The following is a 24,143-nucleotide window of genomic DNA, read 5'->3' as shown; positions in this document are numbered from 1 at the left end:
AGTGGTCGCTAATGAGCTGCCACACAGGGAGATCTCACCAGCGACATAGCAGCGGTCATTAATTACCTGTCAGATGTGGCGATTAAGACGTCCTCCCGCCCGCGTCCACGCGGCGCTAGTCAGCGCCACAGGAAGCCCAGCAGGAAGCGCCCGGCGAGATATGGTCCAGGACGTTCTCGCGCGATCAGCGATAACCAGCGGGGGAGCCGGTCGGAGGTAAGTATCAGACATGGCGATATCGCTAGCAATATCACTGCTACGTCACAAAATCGGTGACGTTACAGCTATATTGCTAGCGATATCGTTATGTGTAACGGGGGCTTTAATCTTACTAAGGCGATTCTGCACTTCTTCCTGGGTTAGGCAGGTAATACTTAATGGGGAGTTTACATTATCACTCTGCATTTCCCCTGGCAAATCCTTTTCCTGTGTGAACACTGTTGAGAAAAAAGTATTTAAAACATTTGCTTTTCCCACATCGCTCTCTATGATTTCACCCTCATTGTTCTTTAAAGGGCCGACACCATCAATTTTAATCATTTTACTGTTTATATAATTAAAGAATAGTTTGGGGTTTGTTTTACTTTCCTTAGCAATGAGTCTCTCCGTTTCCACTTTTGCTAAATGTATTTGTTTTTTACACGTTTTATTATTTTCTCTCTAACTTTTTAATGCTTCTTCATTGCCTTCTTGTTTTAGCTTCTTAAATGCCTTGTTCTTGTTATTTATTGCCCTTTTTATATCCTTATTTAGCCACATTAGTGACCTGAGAGACTTCCTGACGTGCACTGCTCATGACAGGAAGTTTCTCAGCTCTGGCAACCTGGATGTCGTCATGACTACATTGTACATTGGGTTACTATGGCAATGATCGGGACCCGGAGTCATGCCGTGGGGTCTCCGATCCAAAGGCAGAGGGGCTGTCATCCCTCTGCCTGCTCCCTGAATGTTGCGATCATGTTCGATCGCAGCATCTCGGAGGTTAAAGTGCCGGGTGTCAGCTGTGATTGAAAACTGACTAACTGAATCTTTCTAAACTCCATGTAGAAATAGGAGGTCAATTTTCCCTGTATGAGCCATAAGTCACAGCAAAAGTGCCTGGCAGGGGGAGGAGGACAGGGACAAGTTGCCTCCTGTTTCTACATAGTGCAGAGGAAATAGAAGAATTTACTGGGTAGAAAGGTAAAATGAGCAATTGTAAGTACACAGTGCTGTATAATGTTGGCAATATATTAAGAGGATAAAAACTTTGATGGGAGTGCTTCTTTAACCCTTTACAAGCCGCTTTGTCCTCCCCTAGTAAATAACCCCCTATAAAGAATTTTGATGTATTCTTTTTTTTTTTGTTTTTTTTTTCTTAAATCTGCCATACATTTCCAAAAATATGGGCCTTTTTATTTAGTGCTAATTTTTATGGTCTTTACCCCAAGGGGTTGTCTCGTTCTCCCCTTTTAACTAGGCCATATAACACATGATTATCCTCTTACCTGGTTTTTATATAACAATAATATCTATTTAGTAAAGTTCAGGCTCCTGGCCTGAGATGATGAAAATTATTGCCAGATGTGCTTTTTGTTAAAGGGGTTGTCCAGTCTAAAATCAAAAGTCCGCAGTCACTCACTGCAGACTTGTAAATCCTCCCAACATTGTAAATCCTCCCAGCAGATGCACTGTGCGCTGCCATGAATCGCCAGTGTCTGCACCATGAATGGTGGTCAGATATCAGCTATGTAAAGGGTCTGCAATGCTCCAGCAAGTGCCATGTCTCTTTCATTTTCCATCCATGCATGAAAAGCAGCCTGTGGTTGCCGTTCAGCGGAGGCCATGATTTTTGCTATATATTGTAATAGTATGGTATTGCAGTATTTAGTATAAGTGATTGAACAATATATTATAAATCACCACCCCTTTTCCTCTATAATAAAGCAAAAAAAATATATATGTCAAGTCCGATCTATCAAAATATAAAATTAATTAACCCAACCAGTAAAGAATGTAAGAAGAAAAAAAAAATTTTTGGTACTCACCGTAAAATCGTTCTTGAAGCCTGCATTGGGGATCACAGGTAACTATGGGCTGAAAGAGCAATAACATGCTCCCATAGGAGAGAGAGGGCGCATGAGCGTCCTGGCGCTTTAGATTGGCCATCGCACACAAAGGTGAGGGGACATAGCGAGCCCACCGAGACAAAGCAGGTGCTCCCGTAGGAGGGAAAAAAGACTCGCTGATTGTCTGGCGTGCATGATGGGGCGTATTCAACGAATGGAGGCCGAAAAAGTTGACTACATTTTGAGTAATTCGGCGTGTCAGGGAGCGCGCTCTGGAAGCAAAAGGGAGCTGGGATCTCGTCTACTTTATGCTGGTTCCTCCCACCGTCTTAGAGCGGGACTGGGGAAAAAGAGGGAGAGTACCTGTCTGTCTGAGGTCCCGACTCTCTCGTCTCCATCCCCAGAATGACATCAGGAGCCCCCAGGTGAGGAGGGGTTCACAGTAAAAAAAGGCGTCATCCTTCCCGCACCGTCCTGGTCCCAGAAGGTGCAGAAGACCGTGTCGACCTGTAGAGAGGTCTTGGGTGGGGAACAGGCAAGGATTGGCCGCCACAAACCACCCAAAGACACTCTTAAAAAGTCAGGGGCTAAGGTCCTGCCCCGCAAACTAGATTGAGGTATCTATGTGGATGGCACCATACTGTTCTCTCGATTGCTTAAGAATTGGAGAAACGGGGTGAGACGTTACTCCCTGTTACCCTGAAGATGGGTGGTCAGCGGTGCGCGTACTTTCTAGCCGATGGCCGAAAGTGCGTGTTAAATGCCGCTGTCAGCGTTTGACAGTGACATTTAACTAGTTAATAGGCGTGAGTGGGATCGCGATCCACTCGCGCCTATTGCGGGCACATGTCAGCTGTTCAAAACAGCTGACAAGTCCCCGCTTTCATGCGGGCTTACCACCGGAGCCCTCATCAAAGCGTGGGTACTGCCATGGGACGGACTATAACGTCCAGTGGCAGTAAGGGGTTAAAAACAGGCATCAAAATGTTTTGTCTCACCAAAAGAATAATTTTTTTTATCCCCCTGCTGTCCTATCTGTATACTGTTTTTTGCTTCCTCCCCTGCCCAGGAGCTATGGTATGATCAGACCATGTTCCTCCATAGTCAGATACAGACATTACACAGTACACAGCAGGGGAACATTTATAAGATTATCTCAGCACAGGAACATTTTATTTAAACATATCCAATTGTGGAAATTATTATTATTCCAAAATCTGTTGATTAACATGTACTTTAATGGAAAACCTTTTTAAATAAAATAAAAAAAAAAAAAAAAAAAAAGCTGTTTGGGACGGCCATAATTGTAGTAACCCCGAGAATCTTGTTCCGAGTCATTTCTACCATCTCGTGAATATTCTATATAGGCAGAGCACAGCGCTTTTCTTATAAAAGTAGTCTGAATCGGATTTTAGTAGCTTGACAGATGAAATGACTTATTAATTTAATTTATAGTCTCTCTTTCCCTCCTTTTATTGGAAATGATCCACCATTGCTTGTTCACGCCTTGCCAATTTGTGGTAGACATTTCTGCAGTTGAGGATACATAGCGGTAATAATCTAACTCTAGTTGATCCTGCAGGAGGTGGATTAATTTCCTCAAACTCTATTCACACGAGTGGGAGAGTTGCAGAAATTTTTGTTTCAAATTTACTGCGGATGGTTTTGTAAATCTTTTTTTCTACACAGGTACATTCCGGAGAATCACAAACGCAGCTACAAGATTGTTCAAGGGGAGCGGCGACGATGGCACCTTCTACACGCTGGAAAGCCTGAGCGACCTGGTGGAGTCCATGTTTCCCACCCATCCATCTCTAGTGCTTCTCTGGTGTCAGTTTCTGCTGCTGATTGACTACACAAACTACAACTGGTGGTCAGAAGTCCACCAGACCCTAAAGTAAGACCTCGTTATATATCCCTCTTAAGAAAACACGTTAAAGGGAGTTTCAAAAATTGCGGGTTACATAACTTGCTGGGTCCCTAGTGATCCCAAAACTGAGCTCCACAGAGACTTGGTTGGATTAGGTATGCATGCTCATCCTCTGCTCCATTCATTGTCTATGGGACTGTCTGGAAATAGCAATTACAGTGCTATAGACAATGAATGGACCGGAGTCTGAGCATACGCTCTGCGGGCCCTCTTCTCTGTTTTGCTGGGGTTCCAGAGGCCATACAGAAGAAAAAGAGCCTATATTTCCACTGTGTAAAATGAAAAACTCATGTGAATGTAGCCTGATGTCTACGTGTGATGAGATCAGAACCAGGTGAGGGTTTTTAAAAGGGAAGGTCAAGGTTAGAAAAATAGTCTTCATTTTTTATTCTCCTATAATCAGTGCAACATTATAGGTTGTGTGATGAATTGGTTTGAACTACAGTACCAGGCGAAGCTGATAGACAGACGTGGCACTAAGATGTGACAATCAATCTATGATCGGATCTTGAGGATGAAGTGAGTGCAGCGCTGGTTCAGTACTGCAATCCCTTCACTTTTTTTCTGTCCCTGCACAACAGCGCCCCCTGGCGAACTGCAACAAGTGAATGGGGGGTATCTGCATTCCTATACACAGCCTTGGGGGGGGGGGGGACTCTGCTGCAGCAGCACAGCGGCCCCCCTTACTATTAGGATTGTGTGGGATCCCAGATAGAGGCCTCCCCTGATCATCGTTTGCCATCACTTCTTAAAATTGAGAAATCCTGCAGCTGTTCCACAGCAACACAACTCTCTACATAGTCAGAGCAGGGGGTGAATATGGTATTGGATGATGTACACAAGTGTTTGACTTCTGCATTTGCATTTTGAGATGTGCCGGTGCCCCGAAAGCATAAAGAGTAACAGCCGTTTTAATATATATACTTTTTTCCTCAATAATCATTAGGACACATGAAAATAAGGAACTTTATAATTAATCTTATCAGAGAAATCTGCTTCTTTTTAATCCTGAATTGATTATTCACTGTGAAAATTCTCAATTTACAGGTAAAATGTGTCTGCAGTAGTGTTGAGCATTCCGATACTGCAAATATCGGGTATCGGACGATATTCGCTGTATCGGAATTCCGATACCGAGTACTGATATTTTTACAATACCGGAATCGAAAGTTCCCATAATGCAATGAGCCAGTGTTGTGGCTGTGATTGGCTGCTGAAATGATGTCATCATGATGCGCGGTCTGTGCGCGCCTGCTGGGGGTTGTGTCTGTGTGCAGGCATCGTCCGATGGGACTACAAGTCCCATCGGGCTATGCCTGCTACAATGACAGTGATTGACACATTAGCCAATGATGGGACAGTAGTAGTCCCATCATCCGGCTAATGTGTTGAATGTAAAAAAAAAAAAAAACATACATACTACATACATACTGCATATATACAACATACATAAATACTACATACATACTTCATATATACTACATTCATACAACATACATATATACTACATACATACATACATACATACATACATACTACATATATACTACATTCATAATACATACATACTACATATATACTACATTCATACAACATACATACATACATACATACACACTACATACATACATACTACATATACTACATTCATACAACATATATACTACAATCATACTACATACATACTACATATATACTACATTCATACAACATGCATACATATTACATATATACTACATTCATACTACATACATACTACATATATACTACATTCATACTACATACATATATACTACATACTTACATACATTCATACAATACATATAGACATACAGTACATATAACGTAGAGTACATACTCACCATCACTTGTCACTTTGATTCCCGAAGCCAGTGTCCTCTTTAAAAAATATTAAAATAACAAACAAGCGATATACTCCCTGATCCGCAGAAATCCATGAGTGTCCCACGACGATCTTCTGCACTACAGCACTGAGAGGTTACTATAGTTCACTGGTCTCACTTTATGGCAAAAGCTGTGTGGGAACTTTCTCACACAGCAATGCCAAAAGTGAGACTAGGGACTATTTTTTTTTACAGTGGCGGAGGAATACAGTGCGGAAGGATACCTACCTCCCGTCATTGTATTCCTGGGGCCCCTAGAGAGCGGTGGCATCAGCTGATGCTGCTGTTCTCCACGGGAGATCGTCGTGGGACACGCGTGGATTTCTGCGGATCAGGGAGTATATCGGTTGTTTGTTATTTTAATATTTTTTAAAGATGACACTGGCTTCAGGGATCAAAGTGACAAGTGATGGTGAGTATGTACTCTGTTATACTGTATGTACTGTATGTCTATATGTATGTATTGTATGAATTTATTGTATGTAGTATATATGTTGTACAGTGCCTACAAGTAGTATTCAACCCCCTGCAGATTTAGCAGGTTTGATGAGATGCAAATAAGTTAGAGCCTTCAAACTTCACACAAGAGCAGGATTTATTAACAGATGCATAAATCTTACAAACCAAAAAGTTATGTTGCTCATTTAAATTTTAATAAATTTTATACATACAAGTGTGGGTCAATTATTATTCAACCCCTAGGTTTAATATTTTGTGGAATAACCCTTGTTTGCAATTACAGCTAATAATCGTCTTTTATAAGACCTGATCAGGCCGGCACAGGTCTCTGGAGTTATCTTGGCCCACTCCTCCATGCAGATCTTCTCCAAGTTATCTAGGTTCTTTGGGTGTCTCATGTGGACTTTAATCTTGAGCTCCTTCCACAAGTTTTCAATTGGGTTAAGGTCAGGAGACTGACTAGGCCACTCCAACACCTTGATTTTTTCCCTCTTGAACCAGGCCTTGGTTTTCTTGGCTGTGTGCTTTGGGTCGTTGTCTTGTTGAAAGATGAAATGACGACCCATCTTAAGATCCTTGATGGAGGAGCGGAGGTTCTTGGCCAAAATCGCCAGGTAGGCCGTGCTATCCATCTTCCCATGGATGCGGACCAGATGGCCAGGCCCCTTGGCTGAGAAACAGCCCCACAGCATGATGCTGCCACCACCATGCTTGACTGTAGGGATGGTATTCTTGGGGTCGTATGCAGTGCCATCCAGTCTCCAAACGTCACGTGTGTGGTTGGCCCCAAAGATCTCGATCTTGGTCTCATCAGACCAGAGAACCTTGAACCAGTCTGTCTCAGAGTCCTCCAAGTGATCATGAGCAAACTGTAGGCGAGCCTTGACATGACGCTTTGAAAGTAAAGGTACCTTACGGGCTCGTCTGGAACGGAGACCATTGCGGTGGAGTACGTTACTTATGGTATTGACTGAAACCAATGTCCCCACTGCCATGAGATCTTCCTGGAGCTCCTTCCTTGTTGTCCTTGGGTTAGCCTTGACTCTTCGGACAAGCCTGGCCTCGGCACGGGAGGAAACTTTCAAAGGCTGTCCAGGCCGTGGAAGGCTAACAGTAGTTCCATAAGCCTTCCACTTCCGGATGATGCTCCCAACAGTGGAGACAGGTAGGCCCAACTCCTTGGAAAGGGTTTTGTACCCCTTGCCAGCCTTGTGACCCTCCACGATCTTGTCTCTGATGGCCTTGGAATGCTCCTTTGTCTTTCCCATGTTGACCATGTATGAGTGCTGTTCACAAGTTTGGGGAGGGTCTTAAATAGTCAGAAAAGGCTGGAAAAAGAGATAATTAATCCAAACATGTGAAGCTCATTGTTCTTTGTGCCTGAAATACTTCTTAATACTTTAGGGGAACCAAACAGAATTCTGGTGGTTTGAGGGGTTGAATAATAAATGACCCTCTGAATAAACTTTTCACAATTTAAAAAAAAATTAAAGAAATAGCATTCTTTTTTGCTGCAGTGCATTTCACACTTCCAGGCTGATCTACAGTCCAAATGTTACAATGCCAAGTTAATTCCGAATGTGTAAACCTGCTAAATCTGCAGGGGGTTGAATACTACTTGTAGGCACTGTATGTCTGTAACATGTTTTATGTACTGTATGTTGTATGTATGTAGTATGTACTATGTATGTATGTTGTATATATGTAGTATGTATGTAGTATGTATGTAGTATGTATGTTGTATGAATGTAGTATGTATGTTGTATGAATGTAGTATATATGTAGTGTGTATGTAGTATGAATGTAGTATATATGTAGTATGAATGTAGTATATATGTAGTGTGTATGTAGTATGAATGTAGTATATATGTAGTATGAATGTAGTATATATGTAGTATGAATGTAGTATATATGTAGTGTGTATGTAGTATGAATGTAGTATATATGTAGTATGACTGTAGTATATATGTATGTAGTATGACTGTAGTATATATGTATGTATGTTGTATGAATGTAGTATATATGTTGTATGAATGTAGTATGTATGTAGTATGAATGTAGTATATATGTAGTATGTATGTAGTATGAATGCAGTATATATGTATGTATGTTGTATGAATGTAGTATGTATGAAGTATGTATGTAGTATGAATGTAGTATATATGTATGTATGTAGTATGTATGTTGTATGAATGTAGTATATATGAAGTATGTATGTATTGTGATAAAACACTCCGGGATCGCCTTTGCTGGGGTCAAAGGTCACGTGCGTTCAGCATGAAACTCAGGCGCAGAGCTAGGATTCGGGTATAACTGACACTGGGTCAGGTTTATTAATGGTGAAAGCAATGCATAAAGAAATAAATCATAAAACAAATCCTTGCCTGTCCAGCACTAACTAAACAAAGTACAACCTAACTACCAACTGGCGGGCTTCTCCCGTCCAGCCAAACCACAGTTGCAGTGGGCACTGCTTTCACTCACGTGTGTCTCTCACACAGACATGCTCTCTGTGTTCCCAGGCTGAGCCACTCACACACCCACCTGGCATCCTTTTATATCCGCCTCTCATTATTCATTAGTCACCAGGTGAGATACTGACCAGACTAGGCCACATAGGAAAGGTATCTGGGAGAGATATACCTGCCCTCATCCAATATTCCCACATGATTCTCACATATCCCCCCCTCTGCTCAGACCACTCCGGTCGAGCAATGACACCCGCCAAACAGTGCACTCGGGACAGGGCATCTGCATTCCCCATCTGTACCCCTGGGCGGTGCTCCACCGTAAAAGTGTAGGCCTGCAGGGCAAGGAACCACCGGGTCACCCGGCTATTCCGTTCCTTGTTCAAGTGCATCCACTTGAGAGGGGCATGGTCACTGATCAGCCTGAACTTTCGGCCCACCAGGTAATATTTGAGGGCCTCTAGAGCCCACTTAATGGCTAGGCACTCTTTTTCTATGACTGCATACCTTTGCTCGTGTTTATTCAGCTTCCTGCTGAGATAGAGGACTGGGTGTTCCACTCCGTCCCTCACTTGTGAGAGTACGGCCCCGATACCGGTATCAGAGGCATCCGTTTGCACCACAAACTCGCTGCGGAAGTCCGGAGTCACCAGTACGGGCTGAGAGCAAAGTGCCCGTTTTAGGCTATGGAACGCTTCTTCAGACACTAAACTCCATTTAATCATGACGGAGACTTACCCTTTTATAAGATCCGTCAGGGGGGTAGCGATGGCTGCAAAATTGGGTATGAACCGGCGATAATAGCCGGCGATCCCCAGAAAGGCTTGCACCTGCTTCTTGTTGACAGGTTGCGGCCAGTCCTGAACCGCCTGAATCTTATCGAGCTGGGGTTTAACATCACCCCTCCCAATTACATACCCCAAATACCGGGCTTCTTCTAGCCCGATATGACATTTCTTGGTGTTCGCGGTTAGACCTGCCTCCCACAGGTCGTCAATCACAGCTTGTACTTTCTGGAGATGAGTCTCCCAGTCCAAGCTGTAAATGACAATGTCCTCCAAATAGGCCGAAGCGTACTGCCTATGCGGCCTCAGGACTCGATCCATCAGTCTCTGGAAGGTCGCCGGTGCTCCGTGCAGTCCAAACGGCATATACACATACTGAAATAGACCTTTCGGCGTAGCAAATGCCGTCTTTTCTCTGGCAGCCTCCGCCAGAGGGATCTGCCAATACCCCTTTGTTAGGTCTAGGGTCGTAATATATCGGGCTTTACCTAACCGATCTATTAACTCGTCGACCCGGGGCATAGGGTAGGCATCAAATTTTGAGACCGCATTCAGTTTCCTGAAGTCATTGCAGAACCGGATTGTGCCGTCCGGTTTAGGAATTAACACAATCGGGCTGGACCAAGCACTGTGCGATTCCTCAATGACACCTAACTCTAACATTGCCTTCACTTCTCGGGAAACGGCTTCACGGCGCGATTCCGGAATTCTGTAGGGTTTTACGTGAACAGTGACACCAGGTTCCGTTACGATGTCATGTTTCATTAGCGTAGTCTGCCCTGGTTTTTCTGAGAAAAACTTTTGGTTGTGAAGTAGAAACTGCCTGACCTCAGACTTGTGCCGCTCCGAGAGAGTCTCTGCAACCCATACCTCCGGTACGGTATGCGAGCAGACGGGACGGGCCAGCTCCGCTGACAAAGCAGACCGATCTTTCCAGGGTTTTATCAGATTTACATGATAAATCTGTTCAGGTTTCCGTTTACCTGCCTGGTATACTTTGTAGTTTACTTCACCAACTCTTTCCTTAATCTCAAAGGGGCCCTGCCACTTTGCTAGGAACTTACTGTACACCGTGGGGACCAGGATCAACACCCTATCTCCGGGTGCAAACGTACGGATCTTGGCGCCCCTATCATAGATTCTTTTTTGGGCTCCTTGAGCCTGCATCATGTGTTCTTTGACTATAGGCATAACAGCCGCAATACGGTCCTGCATTTGTGTGACGTGATCTATCACCGTTTTAAATGGAGTGACCTGACCCTCCCAGGATTCTTTGGCGATGTCTAACAGTCCGCGAGGACGTCGGGCGTGCAACAACTCGAAAGGCGAGAACCCCGTGGAAGACTGGGGCACTTCCCTGATGGCAAAAAGCAAATACGGAAGTAAATAGTCCCAGTTCTTCCCATCCTTGTCTATCGCCTTTCTCAGCATCTGCTTCAGAGTTTTATTGAACCGTTTGACCAACCCGTCTGTTTGAGGGTGATACACGGATGTGCGTAACGGTTCGATTTGTAACAACCGGCAGAGCTCCTTCATTACCCTGGACATAAAGGGGGTCCCCTGGTCGGTGAGTATCTGTTTTGGTATACCGACCTGACTAAACACATGCACCAGTTCCTTGGCAATCGTCTTGGTGGCCGTGTTACGCAAAAGGATGGCCTCCGGGTAACAAGTGGCATAATCCAAGATGACCAGGATATGTTGGTGTCCACGTGCAGACCGTGGAAGGGGCCCAACTAAATCCATCCCAATCCTCTCAAACGGGACCTCAATAATAGGTAGGGGTACCAAAGGGCTACAGAACCGGGGCTTAGGCGCAGAGGCTTGGCAGTCAGGACAAGACTCACAATATACACGAATATCGTGATGCATGCCTGGCCAAACAAAACAGTGTAATATCCTTTCAGTGGTTTTCTGGACTCCCAGGTGACCTCCCATCACATGTCCGTGGGCCAGGTCCAGCACCTTCCGCCGGTAGGGTTTTGGCACGACTAATAGTTGCACCGTGTCTTCCCCCTTTTTCTCTATCTGATAGAGTAAATCATTCTCCAGAACCATGTAAGGATATGCCAGCCTAGAGCCAGGTTCTACGGGTACCCCATTTATTACTTTTACATTTGTCCTAGCCTGAGAAAGGGTAGGATCCTTTATTTGCTCGCTTTGGAAGTCATCTTTCTGAACTTCTAAATCCAGCAAACGGGGAGGTGGACGGCTGTCGGCCTCCTCCTCTACCCTGGTCTCCTCCGTATCACCCGCCATGACTGAAAACGGGAACTGCAGGTCATTTCCAGCAGACTCTTCCCCCGAGTCTTCCGGGGAGACCCCTTCCAGGGGTTCGGGACCCACACGCGCCCTGGGAGAAGAATCATGTACACTATTACCCTGAGGTATCAACTGATTCTCCCACAATTGCCAGAAGTGGGGAAAATCCCGGCCCAGGATAACATCATGCAATAACGCCGGGACGAGTCCCACTTTGTTGCACAGACCCATAGGAAGTAGTAATGCATATGACCGTGGTGAGGTACGAACAGGTGTCTCCATGCACACACGTTACAGAAAATTTGTCTGCTGGTCCAGTCGGGGCTGACACGAGACTGGCCTTCACCAGAGTCACCACACTTCCCGAGTCTAACAATGCCACCACATTTTTTCCATCGACAGTTAAATCACACACCTCCTTTTGACCAGCATTCACACTCACTACCCGTGCAACCATAGACATGCGGTTTTCAGAGTCTGTGACATCGCACTGCATGGGTTCAGTAGTGAGCGGACAGTTCGCAACAATGTGTCCCATCTCTTGGCAGCGGAAACATCTAACGGGCCCCTTGCTTAGACCATAGTTCGTTACTCTCTGCCTCGCAGTGCGGGCAGTCCCGTTTTCCTCCCCCACTGTCTTAGGGATTTTTCCATCTCCCCTACTGCCTGGAACAGTCTTACCGGTTCCACGTGGAGACGATGAAAAACAAGGTGGGGTAGCGTCGTCTCGGAGTCCTTCCGCCACGGAGTAACGTTCAACCAGATCCACTAGTTGATCTGCCGTCGTAGGATTTCCATGGCTTACCCACTTCCTCAGGGCTGGCGGTAGAGCTCTCAGGTACTTGTCCATGACGACTCTCTGGATAATCTCTAGCGCTGTCAGCACCTCGGGTTGTAGCCACTTCTTCGTCACATGGATCAGGTCGAACATCTGTGACCGCGGTGGTTTATCCGGCTGATAAGTCCATTGATGCACACTCTGTGCACGGACAGCGGTCGTCACTCCCAGCCGGGCCAAGATCTCGGCTTTCAGTTTGTCAAAGTCCTGCGCAGCTTCAGGCTCTAAGTCATAATAAGCCTTTTGGGCCTCACCGGAAAGAAACGGGGCAGTCAGGCCGGCCCATCGTGCCTTCGGCCATTTTTCTCGCACCGCCGTCCGTTCAAACGTGGTCAGGTATGCCTCGACGTCATCTTCGGTCGTCATCTTCTGCCAGTACCGACTAACGTGAATCACTCTTGACTCGGCTTCCAGGTTAACCTCATGTAGGCTAGCCAGGCGCTGCGCCACCTGCTGGAGAAGCGAACGATCGGTAGCTGTCATGTCCACCAACTCCTTCAGCTGGGCCATCATCACCCGATTAGCTTCTTGCTGGACGGCGGTGGACTGTACCAGCGCTTTCACCACGTCCTCCATGCTCATGCTTGCAACGTGATGCCCGCGTTCTCCACCACAATGTGATAAAACACTCCGGGATCGCCTTTGCTGGGGTCAAAGGTCACGTGCGTTCAGCATGAAATTCCGGCGCAGAGCTGGGATTCGGGTATAACTGACACTGGGTCAGGTTTATTAATGGTGAAAGCAATGCATAAAGAAATAAATCATAAAACAAATCCTTGCCTGTCCGGCACTAACTAAACAAAGTACAACCTAACTACCAACTGGCAGGCTTCTCCCGTCCAGCCAAACCACAGTTACCGTGGGCACTGCTTTCACCTACGTGTGTCTCTCACACAGACATGCTCTCTGTGTTCCCAGGTTGAGACACTCACACAACCACCTGGCATCCTTTTATATCCGCCTCCCATTATTCATTAGTCACCAGGTGAGATACTGACCAGACTAGGCCACATAGGAAAGGTATCTGGGCGAGATATACCTGCCCTCATCCACTATTCCCACATGATTCTCACAGTATGTTGTATGTATGTAGTATGTATGTATGTAGTATATATGAAGTATGTATGTATGTAGTATTTATGTATGTTGTATGAATGTAGTATATAGGAAGTATGTATGTAGTATGTATGTTTGTTTGTTTTGTTTTTTTTGTTTTTTTTCATTCCACATATTATCCGGATGATGGGACTACTACTGTCCCATCATTGGCTAATGTGTCAATCACTGTCATTGTAGCAGGCATAGCCTGATGGGACTTGTAGTCCCATCGGACGATGCCTGCACACACACACAACCCACGGCAGGCCCGTACAGACCCCGCCCGCACACACAGACATGCACAGTGTCTGCCCACACTCTTCCTCCCTCCCGCACTGGATGTACAAGTAAAGAAAGGGGTTTTTTCATTCCGATATTTCTGTCCCATTGACTTGAATGGGGTTTCCAGTATCGGAATCGGCGATACCCGATACTTTTTGGGTATCGGTCCGATCCAATCCTATCCGATACTTCACGGTATCGGATGGTATCGCTCAACACTAGTCTGCAGTGAATGCATATTTTTTTTTCCATTACTGAGAGAGGAGATGGCAGTTGGTGCTCATAAAGTTCTATGGAGAACTGTAGCTGTCTTTTCAAGAGATCTTGCAGCAGAATGTCTGTGTCACCTCTAGCTCCTCCCTCCCCTCTTCATAGAATTCTAAAAGCACCAACAGTCTTCTTCTATATCAGTAATGGGGGGAATCTGTCTACAATGAATACACGTTATGTACCTTTGAATGGAAAGCGAAAGATCAGTGTAGGGGAGAAAGAGGACGATTTCTCTGATGAGATGGATCCAATACAAAGTCGATTATTTGAATCTGTTCGATTGTTATTTAATCAATGTAAAACTTTTTAGTAGCTTAGATTCCAAACTAAGGAATGCAGAGATAAGACTGATTTATATTATCTGTTCAGTTATGGTCTGGTTGTGTAAGGCCTCTTTCACACTTCAGTTTTTTGCATCAGTCAAAATCCGCCAAAAGGACGGATGGCGGATCCGTTTTAGTACTGATGACAACGGATGCCACCTGTCCGTTTTTTTTTTTGACAGATCCGACAGAGAAGAATTTTAAAGGAATCGCAGCCAGAGAGAGAGAGAACATTGTGACTGATTGTAAAAAACTGAAGTGTGAAAGAGGCCTAACAGGCCTGATACACATGCGATAAAGGTCAGCTGAACCTGCCGGCATTGGCGGGATCAGGTCTCCAGGAGCGTGGGGGATAAATCATTTAGAACATAATCGGAAAGCCACTTTTTTTTGGCTAAATCATGCTCATTAAGATTATTTTTTCTCCTCTCCGTTCCGTTGTCAGCATGTGCTTGTTTTGTATCCCCCCCCCCCCAATGGCCATAATAACATCAGCTCGTGTGTACGGTGCTATTATTGAGCACCGCGCTCGTTAGTGTAGGAGGAAGGCCGGCGCGCACAATTCTAATATGACACGCTCCCTCATAAATACAATGTTTGCTCCTACACAGCCATCACGCACGGCACAATTTGTTCTTCCGATTTATACATAATTACTTGGGCCCCATATAATTAATTGAGAAGCCTAACGAGTTATTAACTTCTTGTTGCCATGGTTCCCACCTTTCACCTGACGTGATGCCAGACACCCAGAAAGCAGCCTATGGATTATGATTTGGTATTTTGTGTAGAATAATGTCCTTTATTAATTAGACCTTATGCTACATGTTCTCAAGGTTTGTTTTTATTGTTCATGTATTTTCTAAACTTTTATTTCAGTTTTGAAGCGATACTCCCCGAAGTCTTATTCCCTCCCCTGCTGCCCACCTCCCCCTGTGGAAATTTGTCGTCAGAAAATAAGCCACTGCTTAGCTTTTATGATAAGTTTTATTTTTCTTGTGTAGATTTTTCTATTTTCTGACTAGCACTCTGCTCTCACTGCAGAGTGACAAGTGCTGGAGCACAGCAGACCTGAGTGTGAGAGGAGCATTGCGGCTTTCAATCTCCTCACCTCGGCATGCTTAACATGTCACTCTCTGCAAGGAGAAACATTAGTCCTTGGATCCCAGTCAGAGACTCCTCACACTGCCTAACCAGATCTCACTCTTAGCACTGATGAGGGGCAGTACCCCAAAACAGTGTCTGCAAATTTAAATTTTGGTTTTAGTCTTTTATCCTAAGTCATATGACAAGGCTCTTTAACCCTTTTCTAATGTTGGGCGTAATAGTACGCCCATGTCGGAAGCCCTCCCTTTGTTGACTCCAGCTCAGAGCCCACATCTTTCCTACCACATGTCAGCTGTTTTCAACAGCTGACATGTGCCTCTAACAGCCATGGGTGGAATCGCAATCCACCCAATATCTGAGAGCTGCATTTGCGCTTCTGGTAAGTGCGCCGGGGGTGGAATCACAATCCACCCAATATCTGACAGCGGCATTTGCGCTTCTGGTAAGCGCGCCGGCCATGCCGCCCATCGGTGACCCAGTCACGTGATCACGGGTCACCAATGGGTTGGCATGACAACCAGAGGTCTCCAGCAGACCTCTCTGGTTGTCATAGCCGGACCACTTGGTTGGCGCTCATAGCAAGTGAGCATTTCTGCTATATATATAGGCGGATCTGATCATCACCTATATGTAGCAGAGCCGATCAGACAACTGCAGCTTCTAGTCTCCCATGGTGACTATTGAAGCATTCCAAAAGTTAAAAAAAAAAAAAAAGTTTTTAAAAAATATAAACGTTCAAATCCCCCCCCCCCCTTTTGCCTCATTCAAAATAAAACAATAAAAAAATCAAATATACACATATTTGGTATCGCTGCATTCAGAATCGTCCGATCTGTCAATAAAAAAAAAAAGAATTAACCTGATCACTAAACGGCGTAGTCATAAATAAATTGAGAACGTCAGAATTACGTTTTTGTTTTTTTTTGTCGCCGCTACATTGCAATAAACTGCAATAACTGGCGATCAAAAGATCGTCTCTGCACATAAATGGTATCAATAAAAGCGACTGCTCGGCAGGCAAAAAATAAGCCCTCACCCAACCCGAGATCGCGAAAAATGGAAATGCTACAGGTCTCAGAAAATTGCGTTTTGTGTTTTTTTTTTAAAAAAAGTTTGGATTTTTTTTTCACCACTTAAGTAAAAAGGAACCTAGACATGTTTGGTGTCTGTGAATTCATAATAACCTGGCGTTCATGTTTCATGTAGACTAATACAAGGAGTCTGGTCATGGACATGTCCAGTTTTTGGTAGCATTTGGTTTAAACAGCAGAATGTCTTCTGGGCATAAGACTCTGCCGAGTAATATCCTCAGGACAGTGCCGCTCCTCATAATGCCCCTATACTAAACAAATGGGGTGCAGCAGTTTGACTGGTTCCCCCTTTTAAATTGTTGTAAGTCATGGGGCATTTCCAAGCTCCTACATAAATAACAGCATGGTTGTTCATCTACATAGGAGCTGATAGAATGGATCTGTATCATCGGTGTCACCTGGATGAGTGTCGTCACGTTTTTGATTCTGTTCACACTACTGTATTGTAGTAGCTTCCACTTACAAATGAACCGTGATGACACCTTGGACTAGAGATAAGCAAATACATTTACAGGATCCAGGTCCAGCGGCTGGGTCGGTGTCCCATTCATGCTGGACCTGCCGCCATCCCCTGCTGCTCTTTCGATTAATCAACGTGAGCTTTGCGCCAGGCCACCTAATCAAAAGAGGAGCCGCGGAAGCCGGCAGTCCGGAGGAGGTCGCAGATTTCCCATCCTGCGGCTGCAGAATACTGACCAGGGTCTTGCAAATTTATTTGCTCACCTCTACCTGTGCCCCGTTCATCTTCTGGTTGATTTAGACCATCACTAATAGTTCCTATTGCCGTTATTGGGGTTCCTTGCAGGTCTTTCATTTTTGGGTCTCAGTTGATGAGTGTTCTCTCTATTGTTATCTTTTTATTCAATTTCTTTACGGCTAAGTAAAATTTACACATGAAAAATAATCTATCTAATCCTTGTGTAAAGGAGAAACAACCTGTCCAGTACCAAACTGCTGCTGAGCCCTCAGATATCCACGGACAGCGACGAGGCGGAGCCGCAGTCCCGGCTCGGCGTGTGTAACCGGGAAATAGTCCGCCGGGGTGCCCTCATCCTCTTCTGTGACTATGTGGTGAGTATCATTTGTGACCTTACGAAGAAGCTGACTACTTTATGTCTGATCACAGTACAGGGGCTTTAATCAGAATCTGTGAAGGAGTCGTGTCGTTTATTGATATCTTTATTGTACAGATCAGAGAAAATGAATAAGGATTGCCATTGTCATGCTGCTAAAAAAAAAAAAAATCCTCATTCCTTGAGATGTTAATCAGTTTACTTTTCATGGTATGGCGCCACGTATTGTTAAGTGTCTTGCTATAGGCACAGCGACCTCCTGAGCTCAGTGCTGGTGGACTCACATGCTGATTCACTCCCCTCCCAGCCAGGTGTGCAGAACGATCCTCTTTTCACTGCTGAGCAACCAATAGAAATCGCTTCCTGCCTGCTTGTCAGGATAGGAGCAGAGCCTGTTTAATAGTAAGGTTTAGGAGGTTTCTTCTGCAGGACAAGTAGGAAGGAACTTGCCATCTGCCAGGAGGGGAAGGAGACTGATTCTGTCCAGAGCCTGACTCCAGCAATACAAATTATCATTAAGAAAAAAAGACACTTGGGTATGAAAATGATAAGTAATAACCCCTTGTTTTGTGTTTTAGTGTCAAAATCTGCACGATTCGGAGCATCTGACCTGGCTGATTGTGAACCACGTGCAAGATCTGATCAACTTGTCACATGAACCCCCGGTGCAGGACTTCATTAGTGCAATACACAGGAATTCTGCTGCTAGCGGCCTTTTCATCCAGGCCATCCAGTCCCGCTGTGAGAACTTAGCAACAGTAAGTATGTTAATTCTCTCTGTGCCCCATAAGGAAAGCCTGCTGTGTGCAGTTACATTATCCACCACACAAAGGAACTTATGCATGTGTTTTATCCCAGGACTCTCGGCTAATCGCTGTTTCTTTAAGATCGGGTTATGTTTTATAGCTTATTTGCAATTAAAATAGTGCAGGGGATTCACTCCACTCTCTCTGCTAGGCATCATTAGGCCTTAGGTTATCTTCACACAGATGTTTTGGTTCAAACATGCACTTTTTATAGCTTTCCACAGGTTGCACAGCACAAAAGCAAAATCCTACACACAAATCCGCAGCCTATGTGGGCGCTAACTAAACAGAACAGACCATAGCTACTCATACATGGCCGAGCTAGCCCCAGCTTGGGCAAACAAAACAGCTGCTGTCCATAGCAACCGCTGATACTTGTGGTTCTCTGCACACGGCCTGTGCATTTCATCATGATCACATATGTCGGCGCGGGCTCACCTGAACGGATTACAGTTCTTTCTACCAGAGCAGACTTCATACTCAGAAGAGGCACAATTCCACCCGTAGAGGGATCCCCTCCAACTCGAACTCCAGCAGCTTCCAGCGCCAAACAGAAGTGTTCAACTCCTGCCACAGGTTATACTAAACAAGATGCAGCTTTCACAAGCAGACCCCAGCATGTCTCTCTCAGCTGCAGCTCACATTTTGGCTGGTCTCTCACCAGTAGCACACTCAACTTTGCTCAAAATCCAGCAGACTGACACACCATGAAGCTACTTCCTGCTTCTTAGAAATACACTGCAGGTGCATCTAATTGAGTACTGCAGAACTAGGATTTAGCCTTGTCCTTCTCAGCTATGCTACAATGGGTATAAGTCAATACTTGCAGTGAATGTTATGTCTGTGAAAATTTTTGCCCATTCATCCAAAAGACAATATGTGAGGTCAGACACTGATGTTGGAGAGAGGCTAGGCTCACAATCTCCATTTTTCTTCATCCCAAAGGTGTTGGTTGGGGTTATCATCTGAGCTTTATGTGGCTGGACATAAGTGTTGTTAAAAACTTCAAGAAGTTAAACTAGCTGTAGAAAAATATAAAAGCAACCACACAACGATGAGCAGTTCGGTTTGTTTTGCCCTAGTTAGGCATCCACTGCAGTCTTCCATGGTAGCTGGTACTAACTTCTGCCACCGGCGCACCTTCAGCATGGCAACTTTGGCTCCTCTGGCGCTTCCTAGACTGTACCGTGTGTTGAATCAGCTACTCAAATGACAGGGCCTGGTTCAATAGCCAGGGCAGTAATTTTTGGCCGTGAGATTACATTTTGACAATCTACCTCTCTTCTATTGATTAGTTGACCTGCATCGCACCACAACAATGATGTCGCTCCATGCCAGCTAATCAAACTAATAGCCTTCGGGTAAAAGGCGGTTCTCTGGACTCCTGCTTGAATGCCACCGTTTACTGACCTGGCCACTTCACCACATCTTGCAAATTGAGTCTCACCATGTTTAGTACTGGGCACAGAAGTGAAGGCCAGACTGTACGGCACCCCGTCCTGGGTCAACACAAAAGTAGTGATTGGCTAGCTTAACCCCTTCCCGACCAGTGACACAGCGTTTGCGTCATGAAAGTCGGTGCCAATCCGACCAATGATGCATATGCTGTGTCATGAATTGATAAGTCCCCCTGGCCCCCCTGCGTGGTCAGTGAAAGGTCACCGACCCTCAGATACAGGGGGCTTTGTACTTCACTCCAGGGTGGGTGGCTTTGCCCCCCGCGGCTACGATCGCTCAGATTGACTGTTAAAAGTGAAACAGCCAATCAGAGCTATAATAATATTTCATCAATGAAATTTCATGAAATTTTACAATCCAGCCATGGCCGTTGCTGCAGTAGCATCTGACATGACTGGAGACAGCGATCAGACCCCCCCTCCCCCCACTGAATAACGGCGGCGATCTGTCGTCGCAGTCATTATCTGCTCCCCCGCCTCCCGATCACTGTCCCCCCTCCAGTACCTCCTGAGTCCCTGTGTCGCTCCCTCCTGCATGGGCCCTGCCATCTTAATGGCGGGCGCATGCGTAATGCGCCCATCGAATCTGCATACGGCAGATTCTATTCATTCATTTTGATCACTATGATAAACTCACAGTGATCAAAATAAAAAAATAGTAAATCACCGCCCCCCTTATCACCACCATAGGTAGGGAGAAATAAGAAAATATTTTTATTTTTCCATTAGGGATGGAGTTGGGGATGGAGTTGGGGATGGAGTTGGGGATGGAGTTGGGGATGGAGTTGGGGATGGGGTTGGGGATGGGGTTGGGGATGGGGTTGGGGATGGGGTTGGGGATGGGGTTGGGGATGGGGTTGGGGTTGGGTGTGGGGGTGGGGTTGGAGTTGCGGTTAGTGTTATGAGTTCATTTTCCCCTTCTCTGCCTCTGATATTCATGCCAAAAGATTGGTGCGTGCCTTTCATCGGGCTCACCCTGATCGCCCTGGTGGCGTGGATGAGGGTTCGGTGACCCCTCCTCAAGGGGGAGGTACTGTTATGAGTTCATTTTTCCCTTCACCATTGAGGTCTGATGAACTCCCTCTTCTGGTGAAGGAAGGTAGTGAGGCTGATTACCAAGCACCTGAGCTGGGAGAGGATGACTGGGCGACGGGGATCTCTGACTGGATATAAGGCAGCCGACGCCCTTCTGCCTCGCTGGTGATTTCTCTGTGGAATTCTAAGAGACCAGTCTGATTCCTGCTCCTCAAAAGCTAAGTTTTCTGCTTTGCCTTTTTGCATTTGTGTTTTGGTTTTAGTTTGTCTTGCTTTTCTGGATTCTGCCATTCCCTGCTGGGGTGAGCTGTATTCCTTTTTGTTGGTTTGCTCTGTCTTCAGAAAATACCTGAGTACTGACATAGTCTTTTTGAAGCCTAGCGTCTTCAGGGCCTTTTTCCCTGTCAGTCTGTTGGCTCTTATTTTGATAGGGTTTTTCGTGGATTGCAGACAGCAGCCTTCCTATCCTGTCCTATCTAGTTAGCTTGGGCCCCATCATTTGCTCAGTCTATCTTTCTATCTGTTAGTGTTTTTTCTTCTTGCTTCACCGTCATTATATGTTGGGGGCTGCCTATTGCTTTGGGGTCTGCTCTGGGGCATTTTAGATTTCCCTTTCTGTCTTTAGGCTAGGCAGTTCTCCGGCTGTGATCGAGGGGTCTAGGGCATCGTAGGAACCCCCCACGGCTACTGCTAGTTGTTGTTGATAGGTTCAGGGGTCTGCAATCCGATAGCTGCCAACTTCTCTGGTTTTCTGGACTTAGCTAGCATTTCTGTTTTTGCATTCTACGGTGACTCATTCATAACAGGTTAGGGTTGGAATTGGGGTTAAAATTAGGGTTAGGGGTGTGTTGGGGTTAGGGTTGGGATTAGGGTTAGGCTTGTGGTTAGGGTTATGGTTAGGTTTGGGGTTAGGGTTGTGATTAGGGTTTTGGTTAGGGGTGTGTTGGGGTTAAGGTTGATTTAGAATTGAGGGGTTGCCACTATTTAGACACATCAGGGGGTCTCCAAACGTGACATGGCGCCACCATTGATTTCAGCCAATTTTGCGTTCAAAAAGTCAAACCGTGCTCTCTTCCTTCCTAGCTCTGCCATGCGCCCAAACAGTGGTTTACCCCAGCGTACTCAGGACAAACTGGACAACAACTTTTGGGGTCCAATTTCTCCTGTTACCTTTGCGAAAATTAAAAATTGCGAGCTAAAATATAATTTTTTGAGGAAAAAAAGATTTTTTTATTTTCACGGCTCTGCATTATAAACTTCTGTGAAGCAGTTGGGGGTTCAAAGTGCTCACCACACATCTAGATATGTTCCTTGGGGTGTCTAGTTTCCAAAATGGGGTCACTTGTGGGGGATTTCTACTGTTTAGGCACATCAGGGGCTCTGCAAACCTAACATGACGCCTGTAGACCATTCCATCAAAGTCTGCATTCCTAAACGTTCTTCCCTTCCGAGCCCCAAAGTGTACCCATATATGGGGTACCAGCGTACTCAAGACAAACTGCACAACAACTTTTGGGGTCCAATTTCTCCTGTTACCCTTGTGAAAATTAAAAAAAATTGCGGGGGTGAAAGTACTTTTTCATTTTTACGGATCAATTTGTGAAGCTCCTGTGGGGTTCAAAGTGCTCACTTTGCATCTAGATAAGTTCCTTGGGGGGTCTAGTTTCGAAAATGGGGTCACTTGTGGGGGAGCTCCGATGTTTAGGCACACGGGCTCTTCAAATGCGACATGGTGTCCGCTAACGATTGGAGCTAATTTTCCATTCAAAAAGTCAAATGGCGCTCCTTCTCTTCCGAGCCCTGCCGTGCGCCCAAACAGTGGTTTATGACCACATATGAGGTATCGGTGAGCTCAGGAGAAATTGCCCAACAAATTTCAGGATCCATTTTATCCTGCTGCCCATGTGAAAATGGAAAAACTGAGGCTAAAATAAAACTTTTGTTGGAAAAATTAAAATGTCCATTTTTTCCTTCCATGTTGCTTTAGTTCCTGTGAAGCACCTGAAGGGTTAATAATCTTCTAGAATGTAGTTTTGAGTAGCTTGAGTGGTGCAGTCTTTAGAATGGTGTCACTTTTGGGTATTTTCTGCCATATAGACCCCTCAAAGTGACTTCAAATGTGAGATGGTCCCTAAAAAAAATGGTTACTCTGTCGCCTAATTGGGAGACACAGAACCGTGGGTGTTATGCTGCTGTCCACTAGGAGGCGACACTATGCATAATCTGAAAAAGGTTAACTTTGGCTCCTCCTCTGCAGTATACACCCCTGGACGGCGTCAGCCTTCTCCAGTTTTTGCTTAGTGTCGCAAGGAGGCACACCTAAGATTTTTTTCTCTCTTCCGTTTTTTTCCTTAATTTTTTTCAACGGATTACAGATGAAGAAAAGCGGGTCTCCAGTGAAACTCCCGGCATGGCTCCCTCCTCGGTCCCCTATTAAGGGGTACCCAGTTGAGGTCGAGATGGCTCTTCCCCATGTCGCTCCTTCCCCAGTCCCTCGGATACTGGTTCGAAGTCGAGGCCCCCCCTCCTTCCCCAGTTCCCTTGGGCTCTGGGTTGAGGTTGAGGGTAGGACGAAGCCCCCTGACGGTGACAGCAGCACCCTCCCTAATCCCCCTCTGGGGGCATTAGGTCAAGACACCGCAGGTAGGGCCTGTACCAGGCACCATTCAGCCACTTACAAGTCCAGGGACCCCAGCCCAGCTGTGGGCTCCTGTTTGGTCCGGGGGAGGTGCAGGCAGGCATGGCACTTGTCAGAGACGGGGCTCCCTGCGCCCCTGTCTCTGCGGCAGCACCAGCTACATAGCGCCTCAAAGGGACCCCCCACAGGGCCCGGGTGGCACTCATGTCCCCACCGCTAGCCTACCGTTCAATCCTCGGGAGGGTCTGGTTGGAATCCGACCCTCCCCC

The 24,143-nt window shown here is 45.7% G+C and overlaps 1 protein-coding gene across 2 annotated transcripts in view; it reads left to right on the top strand.

Annotated features, from left to right (window-relative positions):
- Nucleotides 1–24,143, top strand: part of HTT (huntingtin) — a 301,306-nt gene that overhangs the window by 212,434 nt on the left and 64,729 nt on the right. For both annotated transcript variants that reach the window (XM_073574569.1, XM_073574568.1), the window contains 3 exons: nt 3,738–3,945; nt 17,792–17,936; nt 18,517–18,696. In XM_073574569.1, the coding sequence (XP_073430670.1) occupies nt 3,738–3,945; nt 17,792–17,936; nt 18,517–18,696 (533 nt within the window). The remainder of the gene's footprint in view (nt 1–3,737; nt 3,946–17,791; nt 17,937–18,516; nt 18,697–24,143) is intronic.

Source organism: Dendrobates tinctorius, unplaced genomic scaffold (genome assembly GCF_039654945.1).
Source record: "Dendrobates tinctorius isolate UK_male_01 unplaced genomic scaffold, ASM3965494v1 ptg000039l, whole genome shotgun sequence".
Classification (NCBI taxonomy): Eukaryota; Metazoa; Chordata; class Amphibia; order Anura; family Dendrobatidae; genus Dendrobates; species Dendrobates tinctorius.
Note: the sequence above shows the minus strand (reverse complement) of the source record. Positions and strands in the feature narration are given on the sequence as shown.